The 19,213-nt window shown below is 34.8% G+C and overlaps 1 protein-coding gene across 1 annotated transcript in view; it reads left to right on the top strand.

The window, feature by feature from the left end:
- Positions 1-568: 568 nt before the first annotated feature.
- The window catches only part of CC2D2B (coiled-coil and C2 domain containing 2B), a gene marked incomplete at both ends in the record, with an annotated part of 102,590 nt that continues 83,945 nt past the window's right edge, over positions 569-19,213 (top strand). Inside the window, 8 exons of the mRNA XM_082610923.1 lie at positions 569-629; positions 1,901-1,977; positions 2,339-2,404; positions 5,076-5,159; positions 9,126-9,324; positions 9,650-9,786; positions 9,871-9,999; positions 16,321-16,530. Of these exons, the coding sequence (XP_082467049.1) occupies positions 569-629; positions 1,901-1,977; positions 2,339-2,404; positions 5,076-5,159; positions 9,126-9,324; positions 9,650-9,786; positions 9,871-9,999; positions 16,321-16,530 (963 nt within the window). The remainder of the gene's footprint in view (positions 630-1,900; positions 1,978-2,338; positions 2,405-5,075; positions 5,160-9,125; positions 9,325-9,649; positions 9,787-9,870; positions 10,000-16,320; positions 16,531-19,213) is intronic.

Raw genomic sequence — 19,213 nt, forward strand, 5'->3', positions numbered from 1 at the left:
TGGTATTCAGGAGAGCAGTCAAGGTTGGAGACAGATTTGGGAAGCCATGGGAATCCATGCACTCTCCAAATCCTTGGAATGTGCCCACATTTAGGCTATGAGGAGAAGTGTGACCAAGAAAGGATACAAGGAATAAGTGGCCAGAGAGGTAGAAGGGTAGAGGAAAAGGATATAGAAAGCTTTTAGAAAGTTATCAGATGCTACAGAGTACTCAGGTAATAGCTAACATTGATATAGTGTTGAGTTTCAAAGTATTTTCCTATGTTTGATCTCATTTGACCCTCCTAAAAGGTATATGAAATAGGCAGTATATGAACACCAACATCTACTGGATTTTATCATTAAAAGGTTTTTTTGATATTACAGAGAGCAATTTTTTGATTTAAAAATCTATCATATATAAAGAGCTCATACCCATTGATAAAAGGATGAAATTTAAGAAAACAGGCAAAGGATATGAATTGTCATTTTAAAGGAGATGACTTTCAAAGGGCTGATAAACCTATGAAAAGATGTTAAATGCCAAAACAAAAAGATACAAGGTAACCCTTCCCCCCTTTTTTTGCAGATGTCAGAAGACACAGATAACATTGCAGTAGAAGAAAATGTAGACAAGCATCTACAGAAAGGTTCTCAATAAGTATACCACAGCTCTAATACTGTTGGACTTTATTTTTAAAAGATATAAATGACTAATTCTATCCCAGGGTTTCATTTGGGAACACAGTTTCTTAAGGGATGAGTTCAAACAGAAACTAAACTTCCTATATAATACAAGTGGATATAAGGAAATAATGGTAAAGTCAGTGCATGTAATAAAACTAAGTTTTGTTTTCTCTCTCTCTCTCTGCAAACATGGAGAATCTTCTTGTTCTTCAGACTATGTTACACCTTAAAGATACAGAGATATAGAACCTGCTTCAGGAAGTTTCCAGGTCTCAAGGAGAAAAGTATATAAATAATGGTTGACTCCTGCTTTATTTATCCAGCAAATATTTATTAAGCACCTACTATGTGCCATCTGTCATTCTAAGTTCTGGGAATAGAGTATAAACAAACCAACTAATAATTTTTAAATTTTATCATGGAATACTGCAATTAAGAATGAAGATTCTCATGACCTATACTGATTTAGCTTTATGCTTACCCTTTATTTCCACCATTTTCTATTTAACCTTTAACTACTCAAAGGCAGGGAGAAGAAAAAGAAAAATACAAGGCAAAATGACCAGTAGGTCCTCCGTTTTCTATTGTACCTAGGACTGCATAACCCCTGTCTTTCTCAATCCATACAGTAGATCATCTGGTGGATGAGAAGAAAATAACATGAGGCTTGGAGTACACATAGCAGCTGGAGCCTTCTTTATACCCAGCAAGACTGTTTCATTTCCTCTAAGAGCTGGCAGTATTATACTGAATTTACAAAACTGACATAAGTAGTTAAAATGGGTGCTTGGAGACTTACCTCTCTTTTTTTCAGATTCCTTCCTCCTCAGTTTAATCAAGTTGAAGTAAACTGGTTTTGATATTTGTATATTCTGTAGACTGTAGAGCACTTTATATAGAATATTACTGTTTTCATTGATTTTTTTTTCCTAAAAGGAAAAAGATAAAGGTTTGCTTACCTGAACTTTTTTTTTTTTTTTTTTTTTTAGCCTCACTACAAAATTCAGTACTGACCATGCATGAGTATTTATTCCAGATGGAAAAGGGGGAAGTTTCTAAGCTTTATTTTCTAGGTTCTAAGCTCGCATAGGGCAATGACCCAGTCTTCATAATTGTCATGATCCAAAGAAATGCATGTTATTTAGCTATTTAATAAGTACTTTTGATGCTATTGCTGTTTAATTATATTATAAGAAAGTGTCATGAACTCCATATTATGTTGGCTTCTTGATAGATTTAAATATGGAAGAAAATCAAAACATAGTAGAAACTCTGAGAGGCAAAGTAAGAGAAAAGATAAAAAATGCCAAGGTAATATTATTTTTTCTTTCCTATTTTCAAATTTACTGTTTAAATCAACATATATCATGATAAACTTTTCTTTATCAAAAAAGAGCTAAAATTCTATTTTAATATAGCTCCTTAAATCCAAAAAGCTTCAAGTTATTTTCCATGCTTTCTATTTCCAAACTTGAAGCCAAGAAAAGTTAAGTGATTTGGTTATGGTAACTAAATTTGACATCTCAGGAGAAAACATGTATATACTTTTTAAAGGAAAAACATTGAGAAGTCTTTGTTTTTATCTATTTTGGGCAAAAGACTTATGAACACGATTATGTCTATATCTGTGAACATTAAGTTTTCCATACTATTTATTTACATTGTGTTTCAGATTAATCAAGGCAAAAAATCTTCAACTCAGCTGCTCATTGATAATAAGATATATCAGTGGTCTAAGGTGAATAACTTAAAAAAAAACTTTTTAGAACAGATTTATTGAGGTGTACTTTACATAGCGAAAATTCATCCATTTTAAGCATATGATTCAATGATTTTTAGTAAATTTACAGAATATATAGTTAACATTATAATCCAATTTTAGACCATTTTGTCACTCCAAAAAGATCTCTCATGCCAATATTTAATCACTCTCTATTTCTACTTGACATTATTTCTTATCTTAAAAAATTATAATAAAATAGGTGATCCCCGACTTACAGATTTTGTTCTGAAATACAATGTGTAATCACATACTTGAAACTTCAAATGACAAAATCAATCACATCTTGGGCGAACTGCATTATTTAGAGTAAAGGTTAAGCAGCTTTAACAAAAAGATTCAAAGTAAAATGTCTTAATTAAGATAGAAGTTTTATTTCTCTCTAGTGTAATAGATAAGTAGTCCAGGCTACTAGGAGAGTTCTGCCATCTTCAACACTTAGTTTCCATCTCTGAGTCCAATGGCAAAGCTACTGTGTCTTCATTTGCTAACCAAAGGGAAGGGAGGAGGAAGAGAGCCATAGGATTGCAGATTGATCTCTTACAGGACAAGACCTGAAAATTGCACACATTATTTCCACTAAAGGAACATGGGAAAAAAATGTCTCGGTATCCAGCTAAAAGTAAGTTCTATTATTAGAAATGGGAGAAAAGACAACAATGAACAACTAGTCATTTCTGCCATAAGCAATGAGAGTATTTAAAAAATACTCTCAAATTTTAAAATGTAAGGAGTGTATTTCGGGTTTTTTAAAAACTCATCTTTGTCTTCTCCGCAGGGTCCCACTTGGGTGCTTAGTAAAAATTAATTAAATTTAATAGTAAAAGCAGACTAAAAAAAGATGATTGTATACATGTTGTTCATTCAACAAATGAATAAAAGTGAGCCTAACTTGGACTTAATTTAACTATGAATAGTAGAAAATTGGAAGTTTGTCAAGATAAGTCCATTGAATATCAAGAAAATAGGTAAAAAGGAAGAGAAATTGGCTTCTAAGAGTTTCCATTACAAACTACTAGGAAGGGATATCTTCTCAGGAAGTCGAGGATTTTAGGAAATGATTTTTCAATGAGCAGAGACAGAGAGAAGTAAAAATATATATGGACAGTTTATATATCAGTATTGTTGAAAGGTACATAACGTTTAAAGTTAATGGGACAGCGATATTGTAGATACAAACAGGATGTAGGATAAGCTTTTGTATTTTACATATTTTTGAATTCTTCAGTTCCTAGGAACTAGCAGATTTCCTCCTTCCTTCTTTCTTTCCCTCCCTCTCTCTCTCTCTCCCTTCCTTCCTTCCTTCTTCCTTCCTTCCTCCCTCCGTCCCTCCCTTCCTTCCTTCCTTCCGATTCCTCTCCCAAACCTCTCTAAAAACAGTTCATTTAAACGTGTGTGACAAAGAAGTGATAGGTGATTTATATTTGAAAGATTCAGACTTTACAGTATTGAAAACTGAGAACCTATTTATAAGCAAGTTCATCACTAAGAATATGCCACTTTTAATACTTTTAATTATCTCTAAGTTCACAAAAGATTATTGGTGGGGTGGGGTGGTACTTGTATATGAGTGCATTCATACATGAGAGCACCCAAAAACAGGGAGAGAAAAAAGAGTTTGCCCTGAGTCCACATTTTGATCTAACTGTAAGGTAATGCTCTCAATACTCTGACTAGGGTGAAGAGATAGATTGGGAAGATGGAGAAGATTTGGACCCTATATTTTTATTTTAAAAAATTTTCTAATTGAGATATAATTGACACATTATATTACTTTCAACTGTACAACATAAGGATTCAATATTTGCATATGTTGGGAAACGATCACCACAAAAAGACTAGTTAACATTTGTCACCATACATAGTTACAAAAAAAAAGTTTTTTTTCTTGTGATGAGGACTTTTAAGTTTTACTCTCTTGACAACTTTCAAATATGCAATATAGCATTATTAACTAGTCACCATGCTGTACATTATATCCCCAAGACTTACTTATTTTATAACTGGAAGTTTATACCTTTTGACCCCCTTCACCCATTTTGCCTACTGCCCCCTGCACCCCCTGCCTCTGTTCACCACCAGTCTGTTCTCTGTATCTGTGAGCTTGATTTTTTGTTTTGCTTTTTAAAAATTTCACCGATAAGTGAGATCATATGGTATTTGTCTTTCTCTGTCTGACTTATTTCACTTAGCATAATGCTCTAAAGGGCCATCCATGTTGTCACAAATGGCAAGATTTCATTCTTTTTATGGCTGAATAGTACTCCATTGTGTGCGTATGTGTGTGTGTGTGTGTATGTGTGTAAATCTTTGTCCATTCATTGGTTGATGGACACTTAAGCTGTTTCCATACCTTGGCTATTGGAAATAATGCTGCAATTTTATTGTTTTTGTTTTTTTAAATCACAGTTACCAGACCTTAAAAACAAAACAAAATACAAAAATAATTCATGAGCCAAACAGACTCAAAGTTAAATATTAACTTGATACTATCTCTCCTACTGCTTTTTGTTCTTGAATAAGATACAGTTACTATTACCATATTACAGAAAACTACTTCTTTCCCTTAAAAGCGGAAAACGCTTTCACTTCAACACTGAATACTGGTTTTCCATTGTTTAACCTGCAGACTGAAGTCTCACTGGATGAAGGTCTTTCGTTTTTTATTCTGAGTGGTGAAGAAGACTCAACTTTAGGCCCGTCTGCAGAGCAGGTTGGATTTGTTTCCCTTCCTCCTACATCCTCATTCTCAGGAAAAATAACTCTTTATTAAAGGCATAGAATGAAATACTTGATGGGAGGTGAAATTTTTATTATTGAGCTGCCTCCTCTTTGAATTGAGAAGCTGTTCATAATAATAATTCCTAACATTTATTGAGTGCTTACTGGATGCCCAGTGATATTCTAAATTTTTAATGTGGATTGTCTCATTCACTCCTCATAATAACCCTGTGAGGTAGGCATTATTATCATTTCTGTTTTATAGGTGAGGAAATAGGCACACAGGGGTAAGAACTGATAGAGCCGGGAAGTACAGGCTATCAGCTCCAAAGCCTGTTTTCTTTTGTTCTTCCTGTTCATTTCTCCAAGTGCCCACGTTGTTCTCTGTAATCTCTATTACTCTTCATTGATTCCCCATTCTTCATCCCTCCTTGTACAATCCCAGACCCTTCTAATTTCTGTCAGTTCTTCCCAAACTCTTCAGCCCACTATTATTCTAGAGCTGTCCTTTCCTCCAGTCCTAATCAGTCTCACTAGTCTTTCCCATCTCCTGATTTGTCAGTCTCATTGGTCTCCCTTCTGCTCCTATTCCTCTCAACTTTCTCCATTCCTCTCTACCTTCAGATCTCTCTACAGTTTCCTTGAGCCCCCTCCTGTGTTTCCAGAGTTCTACCCAGTATCTTCTGACACCTCCCAGTCATTTCCAAATCCTTCAGGTCCTCCTTTTGAATTTCTCTTGGACCCCCCTTTGCCTTTCTACTTACTTCTCAGTCTCTTCCATTCCCCTTTCTTTGTATTCTGTATCCTGCTCCAGTCTTTACATTCCTTTTGTTGTTGTTTGTTCCACAGAAAAGAGCTTTATCTTTAAAAAATATAACAAATTTATTATATACATTATAAAAACTTAATGCAGAAAACCACGAGGAAGGAAACAAAAATCATGTGACATCCCACTGCTCTGAGATAAACCACTATTAGCATTTTTTCATACTGTTCTCTATGCTTATACCCATATATGCACACACAGACTTTTATATAAATAGAATCACAGTATAGCAATTCCATTTTTCCAATTGCTCAGCCAAACCTTGGTGTCATCCTTGGATCCTCTTTTACTCACATGCCTCATATCCAGTTTGTCACAAATCCTGTTGGTTCTACCTTTAAAGTATCCAACCCACTTCCAGAACCCAGCCCACTTTTCATCACCTCCCCTGGCACAGCCTAATCTATGCGGCCGTAACCTCTCATCCAGATCATTGCCATAGTCTCCCTTTATTTTTACTATTGCCCCAACAGTCTATTTGGTATACCATACAGTAGTCAGAGTGATTCTGTTAAAATCTAAGACAGAACATTTTTTTTAACACCTTCTAATGGTTTCCTATCTCACTGAAAAAAAAGCTGAAGTCCTTATAGGGGCTTCCACGGCCCCCTTAGTACCTCTCTGACTTCCTTTCTCACTAGTTTCCCCTTCTTCCACCCAACTCTGGCCATACTGGCCTCCTTCCTTTTCCTGCCTCAGGGGCTTTGTACCTTTTAACTGTCTAGAAAGCTCTTCTCTTATCCTCATGCTCTCTCCCTCACTACCTTTTGGTCTCTGTTCAAATGACACATAATTAAAAATACTGTGCCTGAAAACCTTATGTAATAGTACCCCCCAACCCCCCAACCCCCCATCCCAGTATTCTCTAGCCACTTATCTTTTTTTTTTTTTTTTTTTTTTTTTTTTGTGGTACGCGGGCCTCACCGCTGTGGCCTCTCCCGTTGCGGAGCACAGGCTCCGGACGCGCAGGCTCAGCGGCCATGGCTCACGGGCCCAGCCGCGCCGCGGCATGTGGGATCTTCCCGGACCGGGGCACGAACCCGTGTCCCCTGCATTGGCAGGCGGACCCTCAACCACTGTGCCACCAGGGAAGCCCCTAGCCACTTATCTTGCATCATTTTTCTTTATGATATTTATCACCACCTTGCATGTATTTCTGTCTCTTTGTTTATTTTCTTCCTTGAACATATTAAGCACTTCATATTTGAGTGAATATTGAATAAATGAGTATCAAACATGCACATGCTCTGCCAAGTCACCTGATATCCCAGAATCCCATGATATGGGTTAAGGAATGGACTTTTCAGGGGAAACGAGACGGTCCACCCAGCAGAGTGCACCAGGACAAAGCGCTGTGGTTATGGCTGCTTTTCCTTCTCACAGGGAAGACATGAGAGAAATTAGGTCAGTGGGGCAAGTAGACAATTTGGGCACAAGGAAGTCCAGGCTTGGATGTGGGTTGTTTAGAGAAGTTGTTTGGAAAAGCCATCTGCCCTGCACCTGGTATATTTGGGGACAACGGGAATCTACTGTCCTCATCACAGGGAGGAAAAAGCTACTGTTTTGTGGGAGGCTGAGTGTGACTGTGGTTCCTTCCTACTAGGAGAAAGAGGAGAATCTCTCTCTCTCTCTCTCTCTCTCTCTCTTTTTACCACACCATACTCAGGTGCATTCATTTAGACTTATGCATGGAAAATTAGGTGGTTGCCTTCTGACCTCATGCTTCCTGTCACACAACAGCTAACAGCACAGACACTGGTCTGCTGTGAGCTGCATAGTGAAGACCAGGAAGGTGATTATATTGCTTGAGATCATAGCTTGTCTCAGGCTAAAAATATAGGTAGCTTTAGTGGGGTAGGATTCATGAAAGAGACCTACCTGGTCATAAATAAAAGGCTGGGATCCAAGATGAGAGCCTGACATGACTCAGCCATCAGGGCAGACCTCAGCTCTGAAGGCAGGTTGAAAGCCCTGGCCCACACCAGGGGTGCGGTGAAAGTAGCTTGGTAATAGGACCTCCAGCAGGAGCAAAGAGCCCCTCTTTGTCTATGATTGGAATATTCAGAGAGATCCCCTATGTGAAGATCCCCCAAATCTTGCTCCTAGATGTCAGTGTCATATCTTGTTTGACTTCTGAAGATGATGCCACAAAGATTTCTGGATATAAAATACTTTCTTGATTTCATGACAGGGATATAGGGAAGGTATGATGATGTGATGACTTGATATGAACCTAGGTGATGCTTAACCGTGTTACTCACTTAATTTTGTCAGAGTTGATCAAGGCCATCTACGGTTATCTATTCAATGGAATTCTATTATTAATTCTTTTAATTTAATTATTTACCCCTAAATGTATGTTTTTGAAAATTAAGGGATTTTTATTTGCATGGCTCACATACTCTGTCTCCTTCTCTCTTTCAATATATGTAGATTTTAAGTTAGACAACTAAAGTCATCCAAAATAAATTGGTAATTTTTTTTGTGAAGAGACTCATATAAAATTTCTGATATAATATAAAAGTATACATTTTTATATTTAGCAATATATCTGTTTCAATACCTACATTCAGATTGTTTGTAACTTTTATATATCATATTTCAGAAATGTATCATAATCAATCACACTGCCACAGACTTCTATTTGTATCTTTACTTTTCTTTCTTTTTTTTCTTAAATATCATCCAGAAAACAGCATGACTACTCCACATCACCTTAGGTAGTACTTCTTTCTGAATGGTGGAAAAAAATGGGGCTGGAGACCACATGGCTTGATGTCTCTAGACTTTGCGCTACACTGTGAATTCTCAACAGTTGAAATATCATAGTCCAATATTTCAGAACATTTTCCATAGGAGAGGAGAGACTTGAATTGTAATTCTTTTTCAGTAGTCTTTCATTGAGAATTTCAATGAAGGGCTATAGAAAAATCATATTTTATAATATTAAGCCTTAAATGAGTTCCTCTGTGTTCAGTGAAAGTTCATTGTCACACAGTTTCAGCTTGAACTTGAACTGGGTGGCATAGATCAGAAAGACTTCACAGCAAGATTCTAGTACCTTTCATTTATCTGCCTGTTAATCACTGAGGAAAAACACGTATACTTATTTTTCTTTTTGGTATTCAACAGAGATCAGTAAATGTTAGTTACCACAAACACTTTTCACTTGGTGATAATTTACAGAACTTTGCTAAGGGCCGAGATGAAGATTTTATGGAAGAAGTCATTTTCCTAGATTTACTTGAAGTAAAGGCTGCCGATTATGAAGATGATCAAGAACAAGTAAAAAAACAACAGGCAAATATTTTTGTTCCAAGCAATTCTCCGGGTAAAGTTTTTACAAGAAAATATTCAAGTCATTAATGAATCATATTGTAGGATAATAGCTTCTTTGTATGCTGGATAGATAAAAAGTACTGATTTAAAATTATAGAAAATTTTCTATATTTGTTCTTCTTGCTTTCTCTGAGTTAAAGGGAATTGGTTTAAAGAGCTCATTCATTGTGTGTGTGTGTGTGTGTGTGTATAGACTTTCTGCTAGGCTTTAGTGGTAGAGTATGTGATAGTTAGTTCCATTTTGCTTCTTGTTTGGCCAATACCAGTTTAATATTTTGGACTTTAAAGTAAAGTAATATCTAGGTTTTGTTATTAAGTGATCAACCAACTTAAACTGCCAAAAGATATGATGCCACGCATTTTAGAAGAAGAAGGATTCTATGTTCACAAAAAGCCAGAAATATATAAAAAGACCTGCAACAAAATGGAAAATCGCCTGCTTAAACTAGAAGAGGCAAGTTCACTAGCTCACTGATTGTGTGTGACATTTGTTTTTAGTGTAATATTTACTTACTATATTCTTAAATATTTTTGATAGGGGAAGTGTTGGTTTGAAGAAAGTGGAGAAATAATGTCATTACCTTCACCTGTTAGACGGTCATGGAATTTCAGACTAAACATAAGTAAGGAACCTTTAAATCCAGCACTGAAGACCATATACAGGAAGGTAACGAGCAACAGTTTATTTATGATTATGGTTAGAATTCTTGTAATATCAATTATAACTTGTATACTTATTTTTATGGTGTTAATTCACCTTTTAAAGATATTAGTTAAGTCTAGTAAAGGCAAAACTATGATGAAATATTAAATATCCATTAAAATTATGTTTTCAAGGAATATTTAATGATATGGAGAAGTGCTCAAAATAAAATGTAAAGTTAAAAAAAGCAGAATGCAAAATTTCATATGATCCTAATTTTATAAAAATAGATAATGAATGAATGAATTTATCAATGAATGAATAAGTAAGTACATATATGTGTATATAGCTAAAAAGACTAGAAAATATATAATAGTTAATAACTATCTCTGGATAGTAGGACATAGGATTATTTTCTTTGTTATACTCTTTTCTATTTTCTAAATTTCAGAAATGAATGTATGTTATACTTATAATTAAACTGATTTATGTGTATTCCAAAAGACATTATGAAAATTAGCAGTCCATTAACCTAATGAGAAGAAATATTTAGACAGAAATAGTTATGTTAAAAATTTGGCTTGAAAAAATTTAAATAAGAATTTTGTACAAAAACTTAATTGCTCAATCACTTGCATTAACCATTCCATATATAGGAAATATGGCTGTAGGTAGATACAAAGTGGAAATAATGCTTCCTAAAAATACAGTCAACCCTTGAACAATGCAGCAGTGGGGCACCAACTCCATGCAGTCAAAAATCTGCGTACTGCTCTCTCTGCCTCAAAAATAAAGAAATTAATAAATTACTCATCCAAGGGCAGGAAGCTGAGACAGTTTGGGTAGACTCAGGACTCAAACCCTAGTTCTTTTGATTCCACACATTGTGATCTCTAATCGAACACCAACTTTTCCCCACACTTAGTTAATTTAAAGATCTGTAAAATGAAAATATAGATACTGTAATTATTGAATAAATCTGTGTATAAGTGGACGAGCTCAGTTCAAACCCATGTTATTTAAGGGTCATCTGTACTTACAGGGCTTCATTCTCTATTCCCTCTGTTGCTTTAAACCTGTGAGTTACTTCTCTTCTAGTAATTATATGCCTTCTGTAGTTAATGCTTTTTCTTTACAGTTGCAGTTCTGTGTTTCTTGCATATTCCAGTAACTGCAACATTTTAACAGCAAGAGCACTTAGTTCCTTATAAGGCTGTTACTTCTCAGCCTCCATAGGAAATAAGATTTCTCCCTAAACTGAAGAGATTTATACTTTTGGAGGTCTCTTTCTCTTTCTGTAACAAGTGAGGATCTTCTTTCTTTATGATATTTGCTCTCTTTTCTTCTCCACAGTTTCTATTTCTTTCCCAGAGAAACTAGAAAATTTTTTAAAAAGTCTTCCTTATGTTGTAATGTTTTTTATATCTTTATACCACTCATAAATTTCTTTCAGGATTTTCTAAAAATACACCAAAACTTTTTGCTGCTAAGAAAATCTTTTACCATTTCACCATGCAAAATGCATTTAAGCTTTAATTAATTGTCCTACTTTTAAAATTAAAGACATATACAAAGATTTTTATCATGAATGAGTGTTGACATTTATCAAATGCTTTCTCTAAGCCTATTAAGTATTGTAACAGTATTTTCTTAACTTTTAATGTGGTGAATTACACTGATTTTCAAATATTTCTGAAATAAATCCCATTTGTGATGCATTTTCTTTTTATATATTACTGAATTTGATTTTCTAATATTTTGTTCAGGATTTTTGCATACATGTTCCTGAGATAACTTTTTCTTTGATTTTTCTTCCTTGTAATGTTCTTGTCAGATTTCCATCTAGGTTACACTGGCTTCAACACAATTTGGGGAGTGTTCCCTCTTTTTCTCTTCTCTGGGAGAATTGTATAAGATTGGTGTTATTTCTTCCTTAAAAGTTTGGGAGAATTCACTGCTGAATCCATCTTGGCCTGGAAATTTATTTGTGGGAATGTTTTCTATTATAGACATATTTTTTAAAAAATAAAAAAACTGTCCAATGGAAGCACATCCTGTGTTTGTGGATTGGAAGACTTAGTATTGTTAAAATGTCCATACTACCCAAAGCAATATACAAATTCAATGCAATCCCTATCAAAATCCCAATGGTATTTTTCACAGAAATAGAAAAACAATTCTCAAATTCATAGGGAACTTCTAAGGACCCTGAATAGCCAAAACAATCTTGATACAGAAGAGCAAAACTGGAAGAGTGAAATCATCATTATGTCAGAATAAGAGTTTTCTACCGTCTTTCTCTCCAGAGAACACTGATTTTGACAATCACCCATGGACAAGAGTGCCATTGTGGAATTCTGGGAGTCCAGTGGAGAAGTTCCAGCACACCATTGAAGTAAATGGTCTAGAATTCTGGGTTGGTTGTTATTCTTCTTTTAGCACTTTGAAGATAACTTTCCATTTATTTCTGAAACTCATTGTTTCTACTGAAAAGTCAGCTTAAAGTCTTACTGTGGTTTTCAGTTTTTCTCTTTGTCTTTGGTTTTCTACTATAATATATTAAGGTGTGATTTCCATTGTAATATGTTAAGGTATGCTTTTTCTTTATATTGATCCTGCTTTGGGCTATTAGGGCTTCCTCAGTGTATGCCTCCATGTTATCCATGCATTTTGGAAAATACTCTGCCATTATCTTAGCAAATACTGGTTCTGCCCTAATCTCTTTCTCTTTGTGTTCTGGAACGTCAAGTATACATATCCATTTTATCTTCTGCTTTTGCCTTGTTTTTATCCCCTTTTCCCTCTGAGTTTAGTCTGAATATTTTCTGTTGCCCTGTCTTCTAGTTCACTTAGCTAACTTTCTACTGTGTTTAATCTCCTGTTAGATCCATCTAATGAATTATTTCCCCTTCTTCATTTATTTTTTACTTGAAAAGATTTCTCTTTTTTTTAACCTTAAGGAAAAAGCATTCTGTGATCTTTGTTTTTGTGTTCCTTCTAGTTTAGGCTTAATATCTAAATACTTTTTAAATTTTTAATTATTTCTATTACTCTATTGTTACCTCATTTCTGAGTTTTCAAAATTCTGGTTTGTGTTCTTTAATGTTATAAATTTTCTTAATGTCTTCTGGCTTGTTTTGTAAGTCACATTTCAATTTTTATGTTTTTGAATGTCTTTCTGGTATGCTTTGATTGTGGGGATATTATATTACTGTTTATTCATTTTTATTATAGAAACTTTGTATAGGTTTAATCTTGAGACTTTTCTGCTGTTCATTCTTATATTAAATTAGTTTTCCTGAAATTTTAGGAAAAAAGCTTGCTTCAGATAACTTTTCTGATATCACAGAATTCTGTTGTTTTTGTGTAGTGTTAAACAATATAGTGGCTGTATTCTCCTTCCCAGATTTTTTTCTGTACCTTCTATTAATCTCTGTGGTCCCTGACCATCTCAAGTTTTATTCCACTTCCAGTAGTTTCTCTTTAGTGTGAAGCCTTGTCATAAAACTTTCTAGGGAGTAGGCTCCCCTAGCTGCTTCAGAATTCCTTGCTGTAACCCATAACTGGAGTAGACAAAACCTCTAACAGTTTTAGCTGATGGCTTTTTTTTTTTTTTTTTTTGGCTGCATTGGGTCTTTGTTGCTGTGCGGGCTTTCTCTAGTTGCAGCGAGTTGGGGCTACTCTTAGTTGCGGTGTTCAGGCTTCTCATTGCGGTGGCTTCTCTTGTTGCGGAGCATTGGCTCTAGGCGTGCAGGCTTCATTAGTGGCACATGGGCTTAGTTGCTCTGTGGCATTTGGGATCTTCCCGGGCTTGAACCCTTGTCCTCTGAATTGGTAGGCGGATTCTTAACCACTGCGCCACCAGTATAAAGTTACGTTTATGCTACCCTGTAGTTTATTAAGTATTCAATAGCATTATGTCTAAAGAAACCCCAATGTACATACCTGAATTAAAAAACACTTTATTGCTAAAAAATGCTGTCATCTGAGCTTTCAGGGAGTCATAACCTTTTTGCAGTAGTAGCATCAAAGATCACAGACCACAGGTCACCATTACAAATATAATAATGAGAAAGTTTGAAATATTGCAAGAAGTACCAAAATATGACACAGAGATGGGAATTGAGCAAATGCTGTTGGACAAATGGTGCTGACAGACTTGCTCAACAAAGGGTTGCCATGAATCAATTTTTACAAATTAAAGAATTTGTAAAAAAAAAATGACATCTGAGAAGTACAATAAAGCAAGGTACAAGGAAATGAAGTATGCCCAGATCTAAAACTATATGGCCACTATATTTCCAGAATCACCCATCTAATGAATTCTTAATTTCAGATATTTTCAGTATATTTTTAGCTTTAAAGTGTTCATTTGACATTTGATTCTTCTGAATATATTCCAGTTTTCTTGTGAAATGCTCCATGTTTTCATCTTCTCATCTTTTCATGTATTTTATCTTTTACTCTTTTTAAAACACATTAATAATAGCTACTTTAAAGTCCATATCTGATCAAACTCCAATATCTGGGTCTCTGAAAATCTGTTTTTTTAATTTGTTATGCCATGTAACAGCATGGATGTTTTTGTACTTTCATCTGGTTTTTGGTTCATTGTTGCCTAGATCTTTGTTCTTATGATCTAACACACTTTCCTAGTTCTAGAAGTTCACATAATTCCTTCAGTAAACTGCTGCTTTTAAACAGTGTCATGGAGCTTGCTATCTCCCAAGAGAACTCATTCCAGTATTAGGCAGTTCCAATTGTTTATTGTTTTCTGTGTGAATTAAAATCTGCCTCCTGGATCACTGTTGCTCTTTTGACTTTGGCCATAAAGAGCTCATAAACTACTTCACTTACGTGACAGCTCTTCAAATATTTGAAGCCTACTTCCACCTTTAGCTTTTGCTTTCCAGTCTAAACTTGCTTCCTTTGACTACTGTTGGATATTCTGCCATCTCAGTTACCCTTCTCTAGCATCTGAGCACCACAATCAGTAGGTATTGAATAGGACAGGACCGAGGGCAGAGGTTTGTGTTATTCCAGTAGAAACCCAAAGCAAGTAAGCAACATGGTTATTCGTCCAGTACTGAATCTGCTTAATAAGACAGGCATCTCTAGCTTAGCAAGTTGAATTTCCAAAATTATTCAGTTATAATTTGGTTGTTTAAAATGGAAACTGTTTGTTTCCTTGGTGGTTTTGCCTGGTTAATGACCAATTTACTACCTATTACTAAATTTTATAGGTGGAATTAAGTTCAGGTTTCCCTTTCTGAGTTGGCCTTTACATTGAGAATAGAGACTTACAAGATAAAGATAAAACAAAAACAAGCTTTATGACTATTTTCTTGCCTCCCATCAACCCAAACAGGAAAAAGGAGGAGATTCCTAGCTCAGGAGAGAGGAGGGAGGGAGAGATGTAGGCATCATCCTGGTGACCTACAGTCCTTGAGAAGCACTGGATATGCCACACCAGATCAGGGGTGGGACAGCAGTTTTTTCAGTGTAATAACAGGTGTAATAGCAATGACACAGACTGGAGGGTATGTTCTACTACTACAGATTGATCTAGAAAGAGCTCATGCTGTTTTTTTTAGGTGGTTGCAGTCATGGCTCATATCAGGAGTGGCTAGCCATTCATGAATTAAGCTGTACGTGCTAAGTAACCCACTAACCTTCTCAAACTGTATCACTAAAAACTAATCACATGAATATTCAAACATAAGTACTTAAATTCAAAGTAGTGTACTAAAACACTGTTGAATCATTTTTAATAAAATCTAAGGCCTATGGATTTCAACTAATTTAGGGACAATCTGGTTTACAAATGGAGACAGTGTCATGTATAAAGAAAGATGGTCTCCTTATAAGGTAAAATTTGCTTAGAGAGTCCAGGCCCCTCGAGGGAATTTTCCAGGGAATTACCAACATATTCACTTAGGAACAATGTTTTAATAAGGGTTTGTCATTTAACTCTGGCCACAGATGACAGTTAGAACATCACATAGCGAACTATTGACCCACCAGTTCTAAACACCATTTTTCATAGTGCTCCCATAGGAAATTATTTGGTGGCTTATAACTTGAAAGTTCAACCTCTACCAGCACACAATAGTAAGGTAGATGACAGTAATTTATAGCAAGATGATTAAAACTCTGCAGTGTAAATATATTTTATGAAATCAAGGGCTATAATCAATTTTGAGGAAGAAGGAGCAAATAATTGTTTTTTTCTTTTTCTGTATCTCAATTTTCTTACAGTTAACATATTACTTTTTAAAGAAGTTACTTGTAATTTCAAAAGAAATAGAATAAAATTAATATCCTGTAAATATTTTTCTTTAAAAGGCAGTGAAATCTGATCTAGAAAGCTCTATTAGGAACAAAATGGAAGGTCAAGGGGAAAGGTACCAATTAGATCTCAACATTGTGGGTTTGCAATTCAGTCATCATCCTCTCTTCAATCAAGAACAAGTATTATGTGCTAGGCTGCTCCAACTTTATGAGTGTTTTCAGGACAGGCAGCAACAGAATTTACCTCAGCTGCTTTATGAGAAGGTGAGAATGGTTTTCATTATATCTACAGAGCTGAACTTTTAATATTGAAAGAGAAAAGAGACTTCTTAGTACAGAGCAAGCTATCACTGAATATTTTCCCTTAGCACTTTGAATATTTAATCAAATGAAAGAATGGTTGATTTCAGTTTTCCTGGAAAGAAACTGTAGGAATTAACTGGCCAGGGAGGCAGCCTCAAACATATCCTGCAGGATATTTAACATCTATAAATGTTTTCTAATCAATGGTATTCTTGGTCCTATGACTCAAGAAGAATATTTGAAATCATTACTATTTAAAAGAGCCAAATGGCTGTTTTCAATCTTGTAAGAGTGTATTTTTGATAAAAATATTAGTGACCTGAATCTCTCATCAAATATGAAGATTGCTAGTCTGAGAATGAATAATCCAAGTAGTCATCTAATGACGTCATAAAGGGTACATAAAATCTGAAGAGAAATTGAAGGAGTACCCACTGATTATTTTTATGAATTTGCACCTCTCATCTAGACTCTGTGCTGAGTTTTTGATACATGAGCATTCTGTTAACTAGTGTTCTCTCTGAAAAGATATTTTGATAGGTCTCATTCAGCTAATTAATACAGTTAAAAATAAATATTTAGTGAGGTATTTAGTTAAATATTCAAACCTAATAGAGTCACCAAGATACTCCAATAAGCTGGAAATGAATTGTACCTTAATATATCTGCTTTTTAAAATACAAGTGCAAAAACTACAGGACTTAATCCATTTGATTGGATTTTCACGTAGCAATTGTGTGGGAGAACTTAACAGATGAAGACCATGAATTAATAAGGTCAGAATATTTCCTAAAACAAATATTGAATATTCTAACTTTTAGTTTAATATGACCATTTTTTTATGAATGAAGGAATCAACTCTGAAATTAAGATGTAGGTCATTGAAAAAGTGACTTGATTTATAGATTTCTACTTAATAGACAGTTTTCCAACAGTATTGTATAATTTTTGAAGTCTGATCTAGCAATATCAATTATATTTCACTAGAGTACTATCTATTACTGTACATAAAAACTCTACATTTGTTTTTCATGTAGCATGGCTCTCTGTATAGAATAACATTTGAGGATCATTATTTGTAACATGTTTATTATTATTATTATTATTTTGATTCTTAGGAGCCCAAAGTAATTTCTTAGCTAATTTTTACTTTTCTTCAATTTATTCTCTTATGTGCACATAAACATTTTCCCCAATTTCCTGCTAAATTGTAAAAAGAGAAATTTGGTAGGTCATGTACATGTCCTTCTAAAATGAAAGAGGAGAAGAACAGTAGGGAGGAGGAGAAAAGGCCAAGTGTTACAGAGTGTGTCCATTGGTCTCCTACCAAAATACTGATTTATAATGTATGTATCCTTTTAGTCCGTTGGTGTGAAATGTATGGCTCTGCTTGTTCTCAGTGGGTTCAAACCAAGTTCAGAGTAGTGGGAAACTCACTGACATTCAAGGAATTCCGAAACTGGAATATGTCCCTTTATATGAGTATGAATCTCACTTAAAGAACAAGGAGAAATGCTGCAGACAGTATTAGAGAGTAGAAAGGATCCTCAGCTTTGCAGCGTTCTGCTATTTTTCCCTCTAGTTTTTTTTTTTTTAATTACACAAGTAATACAGGAGTACATTCTCACTGTAAATGATTCAGTGTAGAAGTTTCAAAGTGTGAAAGACCTACTTCAATCTTCACCTCATGGTTTGAACTACAGCTTTAAAGTTCTCTTTTCCATGTATCTGTGTGTATACATATACCATGATAGTTTTCAACATAAATTGGATCTTCCCATATGTATTATTTGGCAACTTCATTTTTTAAAATTAATTCTGCATCTTGGAGCTTATTCCATATCACTATATATAGACCCATAATATACCTGTATTTTAATATGTTTAATCACTCCCCATTCACAACACTTAGGTCATTTCCATCTTTTTATGATTACAAATAATAAAGCAATGAACATCCTTGTACCCATATATTCGAGCACACAAGTGAAAACTTCTTTCACACAAGTGAAATGTAGGCTAGATTCATAGAAGTGAAATTTTTTGGTCAAGGGTAAGAGTGCATGAAGTTTAAATTTTATTAGAGCGTAATGAATTGCCTTTCCAAAAAAGGTTTTCAGTTTGAATTTCCACGGACAGTACAGGACAGACCCCACTTCCCAGAGTCCTAACCAGTAGTTGATATTATTTGCCCATTTTTCTGTAGCTTTGTGTATCTTTATAAGAGTTTTCTTATATATACACATATATGTATATACACATGTACACACATGCACACACACACTGGATGTAAGCCCATACAAGATATATGTCTGTTGAATATGTTTTATATATTTTTGTCCCATTCTGTTTCTTGCTTTTTAACTTCATTTTTCTTATCTTTTGGAAATATTTAAAATTTTATGAAGTCAAATCTGTCAGTTTTTTTCTTTGGGGATTTTAAGTTTTGTTGTTCACTTACTAAGCTTCCTAGATTTGTATCAATCAGCATACCTTTGGTTACAACTCACAGAAAACTCTCTCTCAATTGCTTTAAACAATAGGGAAAAAGTATTACCTTCTGTATCAAAAGTCCGAAGTTAGGGCAGCTCTACAGTTGGTTAATTTGGTGGCTCAACAATATCATCAACAACCCTGGCTTTTT

The sequence above is a fragment of the Mesoplodon mirus genome (genome assembly GCF_964341445.2).
Source record: "Mesoplodon mirus genome assembly, chromosome: 2".
NCBI classification, from domain to species: Eukaryota; Metazoa; Chordata; class Mammalia; order Artiodactyla; family Ziphiidae; genus Mesoplodon; species Mesoplodon mirus.